General features: G+C 43.7%; 1 protein-coding gene across 2 annotated transcripts in view; it reads right to left on the minus strand.

The window, feature by feature from the left end:
- Nucleotides 1–5,125, minus strand: part of SHROOM3 (shroom family member 3) — a 96,117-nt gene that overhangs the window by 44,578 nt on the left and 46,414 nt on the right. The window contains exons 2-3 of one of the 2 annotated variants that reach the window (XM_019534249.1): nucleotides 3,128–3,136; nucleotides 1,599–1,730 (exon numbers count right to left, since the gene is read on the minus strand). In XM_019534249.1, the coding sequence (XP_019389794.1) occupies nucleotides 1,599–1,657 (59 nt within the window). In that variant the 5' untranslated portion in view covers nucleotides 1,658–1,730; nucleotides 3,128–3,136. The remainder of the gene's footprint in view (nucleotides 1–1,598; nucleotides 1,731–3,127; nucleotides 3,137–5,125) is intronic. The other variant, XM_019534250.1, reaches the window with a different exon arrangement.

Genomic DNA, 5,125 nt, shown 5'->3' on the forward strand with positions numbered 1-5,125 from the left:
AGCCCCCCTCCCCTGCCCCTAGTACTTACCAGCACGGAGTCTTTGCTGAAGATTCACAGAGCTTTGAATCAATTCGGATCTTTAAATTGGTCCCCTGATTCAATTTGGATTCAGAGCTTCAGCCACCAAATCTCCTCCGAATTGAATCACAACCCGAAGCTTCGCACAAGGGTTGTTTCCATGGTGCCAAGGTTTCAAGATCATTTCCTTATTTCTTTTTACCAGCTAATTTTGATTTAAGTTTTTTTTGCTTTGATATGGAGGGGGAACAGGGCAGAGAACATTTGAAAGTCCTTCAGGGATGGCAAGCATCTTCTCTTTACTATAAAATATTAAGTGCTTGTTGAACTCATTTTAAAGGGTTTCACCCTAACAATGATTTCAGAGGCACTACCCATCCATAGTGGACTAGAAGACAGATGGTGTAACTTGTTTAGGAAACTTAATAAAATGAGGTCTCTGTACTGAATTGTGATATCTCATTGGTACAGTAGGGCTTGACTTGGTCCCTGCATATAGGTTGGGGATATGTAGCCAGATTTTTAAAGCAGTTTAGCTCCCAGCAATTCTAGTTTAGGCACTTTGTAAAATGAAGGTAGTTGCTTCATGTGGATGCACATAAACAATTTAAGGACTTTTGAAACCGCATCAGTGGTGACTTCTGAGCATCCTTGTAAATCTTGCTACTTGGTTTCATTTTCCCTGATACAGCTTTTGACTCATTTCTTTGTCTCCTGTTTTGTATATGTAAGTGCTGATGCTGCAGCAAACTCCACAAAAGCAGATCTCTGAGCTAAGCTACAGCTTTCCTGAAGTCAATGAGACTCCACTGGCCTGGAGAGCAGCATGGGACCAAAAGTTCAATTTAGAGGTCTTGCTGGAGGACTGGCCTACCTTACTGCATGTGTGCAAGATGCCTATGGGAGCTATGTAAAGAACTAATGATAGTGATAAAAGCCAGAAACTGTTGTTTCAGTCCTTTCCTCAGAGCCCGATCCAAAGTCCAGTGGGAGTCTTTCAAATAACTCTTGGGCTGTAGGTAGGGCTCTTTGTCCGTACGCAGGCAGAACTACTACTCAAGTTAGTGGAAATATGGATTGAAAGAAGTCTGCAGTGTAAGACCTATGGTAACTCAATAAACATGTTATCCAGAACAGCTAGCCACAGACAGACAGTTCACCAGAGGCGACTGAGTTTATTGCCGAGAAGGAAAGATGTCTGTTATGGAAGAGAATAAGTGTTGGGTTGGCAAACTTCAGCTTACTGAGTGGAGATTGGATCGGGCCCTCCATGGTTCAGGGAATCAGCAGCACACTCTGGCCCAAGAAGCAGAGGTGTTCCCAGGCTCCTATTGCCTGTTATGTTCAATTTAATCCACCTGCTACAGAAGAGATGGCATACCCAGGCACCTGTATTTTTTCATCTATTCACTCTGTAGCATCTTCTGATCCCTGGGAGGGTGCAGATATTTGTGACCTGAACTGAGGACTGAGTCATAAAAAGCATACCACAGTGGCAGAAGGTTGCCAATCCCTGCACTAGACAAAAATAAATTCTCCATTATGTTTTTGAACTTTACATTATTGCATGGTGCTTACCTAGAATGGTAGGACTGGTACCAAGGGGTGCCAATCATGCCCTGAGATATTTTCATCATGCTGGGGTCAGGTTGGTTTTCAATGAATTTGGTTGAATGCCAGGAGTGCGATCAGCCAACAGGTTAACTCCGCCTGGGTAGAAACAGAGGGATCCAAAATATTAGCTAACCCTAGTCATCTGGTTCCTTTGCCTGGGCTAATGTCCATGAGAACAGACATTAGCAAATAAATTTCAGTCAAACCATGTCACTCTTCAGTTTACAACTACTTTCTGGTTGATTAACTTTGAAAGGACATAGAACTACCCACCCATCTTAGCTCACCCTTGACAATACATTTTCATTCCAAAGCAACTCATATTAACAATACACGCAGATGTACATCCATATATGTTATGATGTATATGGATACATACAAGTATATGTATATCCCAACATGTACTCAGACAATTCCAACAATGCACAAACATATTTAGTGATTGCAAGTCCTTGTCAATAATTTTACTTGTGTATCTTATAAACATGGACTCTGTCCTTGCAACACGATTCTTATGAGTGGAACCAGTCTCAACTTTGGCAAATGTAGGGCCTTGTTCAAAAATCAGTGCAGAACGTTCATGGGAGAAAAATTAAATAGAAAGCAGGTGGGGGAAGAAATGAGGGAGGGGGAGGAATTATAAAAGATATAACAAAATAGAAGTTTTTGTGTTGTTGACTACTGTAATAATCAGTTGCTGTAGTTTTTGCAGCTTGGAAATGCGCACTGTTATTTTACATATATTACTGATATAATTATGTAACATTAGGTCATTGATAAAATTTAGTATTAAGCCTACAAAATTAAGAATCATACAAAGACACATCTGTTGCTCTGAGACTTGACTTCTGCAGCACAAACAAAGGAGAACTAGTGGGACTGGCTCCAAGATAAGGCCAATTTAACATAATTTGTTGTGCAACCTACTATTCATTCTGAAGTTAGTATTTCATTGAAAAGCCAATATTCAGAGGTACTTTAAGAAAGTGCAATGCATTTCAGTGTCCATCTATAATTTGAAACAAGAAATAAATTCTATTCTGTGTTCCCTAGAGTGCAGGGCCCCCTAAATCATGGGGACTTATGTGGAAACACAGGTAGCACATGCTGAAAATCAGCTATGAATCGAGCCTTACATCTGGGCAGATGAACACAGGAGCTCAGGTTACCTGGCAGGATGGGGGATCCAGAGGTAGCAATCATGGAATGTACCATTTGTGCTACTGTATAAAAATCCTACAGGGCAACACGAGATGCTGACTACACAGTAGACACATATTACCACTATAAGTACCAAATAAATAAATAAAAGTACTAAATAAATGTGCAGTAAACACTTGTGCAGACGTGTCAACAGATAAGAAATCAGCATTTGTCAAAAGGTATTATAACAAAAGTAACAGCGGGGGGAGTTAATAACAGAAGACACTTTTACACGTGTTCTGGGGGTGGTCAGGAAGTCATCTAGTCCAACCCCCTGCTCAAAACAGGACCATTCCCAACTGAATCATCCCAGCCCAAGCTTTGTCTAGCCGGGTTTTGAAAACCCTCAAGGATGGAGCTTCCGCCGCCTCTCTAGGTAACCTGTTCCAGTGTTTTACAACCCTCCTAGTGAGAAAATTCTTCCTAAGATCTAACCTAAACTTTCCTTGTTGCAACTTGAGACCATTGCTCCTTGTTCTATCATCTGCCATCACTGAGAACAGTCTAGCTGCATCCTTTTTGGAACTCCATTTTAGGTAGCTGAAGGATGCTCTCAAGTCCCCTCTCAGTCTTCTCTTCTCTAGACTACATAAGCCCAGTCAATCTTTCCTCATAAGTCATGTCCCCCAGCCACATCACCATTTTGGCTGCCCTCCACTGGACTCTCTCCAATTTGTCCACACCCTAGTGGGGGACCCAAAACTGTTCTTTCGCTTGGATGATCTGGTTGGGTGTGGTCCCACTTTGAGCAGGGGGTTGAACTAGATGACCTCCTGAGGTCCCTTCCAACCCTAATTTTCTATAATTGTATGAGTCTTTCATCTCGGGCTAAGCTATCATGGTATAACTTTAATTTACTGCAGAGTAAGTTGCACATTAGGTCTGTGTCAAGCTTCAGGAGCTGGTTCAATCTGGAGGAGATTCGGCCCGATTCAGAGGCCGAATCTCCAAATCTGAACTGAATCAGGAGACCAATTAGAAGGTCCAAATTGATTCAAAGCTCTCTGAATCGATTCCGATAAGATTCGGACAGCTTCGGAGATTTGTGCAGTCCCCGCTCGCTGCCGCAGAGAGCTGGACCCAGACTCTGTGCTGATAAGTAGGTAAAACTTCCATGTATTTACATGGGTATGGTTTATGAAGAAGACTGGAACATCAACATTTAAGGCATATTCTTGGATGTACAGGTGAATATTTAGCTCAAATTTTTATTTTGAGGCAATAACAATATTTAGTTTGTCAAAACAGAGCACTTGTTTAGCAAAGGCAGCTTTTGATTGTACTAGTCTTTCATTAAAAACTGGTCCCAAAACCTGCTTTATTCCAGAGTACAGGTTTCAGGCGCAAACCATTCAATTTCAAACCACTGCAACAATAAGCATTCTTAGTGTTCTCTAAAAATGGTAGCAGTACTGGCTTTATGAAGACTGTAATAGTGTGAAACCCTGACTCTTACCCCTAATAGACTGGCTCAGTGGTAAATCTTTCAGTACTGCTGTTCATTTTTGCCTCAGATGAAGACTGACAACGTTTTAACTGATGTAAACCAGCATAGCTCAGTTGACTTTAACAGAGATCTGCTAATTTGCAACAGCCAAGGATTTAGACCAAAAAGATGAAGCGTTTCAAAATGCAAAAGTGACTCAAATGATTTTGTACATTGCATGCACCTACTAGAATAGGTTATCACAATAAATAAAAAATATTTTCTTTATTGTAAAGTTTAGGTTGATAGTGAAAAATGTCTCCTCTGTTATAAGTGGTTCCAATGCCATGGCTTGACAAAATGCCTTCAAGATACCAAAACCTCTTAAGCAGGCTTGTCCAACATATGGCCCGCAGGCCGCCATGTGGCCTGGCAAGCCATTTTCTCTGGCCCAAGGTCCCTCGCTCAGGACAGGCAAGGAGTCCTGGTGCCTGCTCCACGCTCCATGGCAAGGCGAGGCGGGCAGGGCTGGCCCACAGGCCCCAGCCGGCAGCGAGAGGAGGGGAGCTGCTTACCCCAGCTGGGCCAAGATCATTGCATGAGCTGGGTCCCACCACTGCTGCCCTGAGGGCTGCATGGCACAGGGCTGCCCCAGCCGTGCCTGACTGGAGGAGCTGGGCAGCGCCTGCGACTTCTCCTCTGGCTCTGTCCCTTGCTCCCGGCGCGCGGCCAGGGGAGCTGCAGCATGGCCCGCGCTCTGCCTGCTTGTGTGGTGGATGGAGGCGCTGGGTAAGGCCCCGTGCGGAGCTGGGGGTGCCTCGGGGCCAGGCTGGGGCTGCGGGGCACGCGGTTGCTGGAGCCA

This window comes from Crocodylus porosus, unplaced genomic scaffold, assembly GCF_001723895.1.
Source record: "Crocodylus porosus isolate Cpor-Errol unplaced genomic scaffold, CroPor_comp1, whole genome shotgun sequence".
NCBI classification, from domain to species: Eukaryota; Metazoa; Chordata; order Crocodylia; family Crocodylidae; genus Crocodylus; species Crocodylus porosus.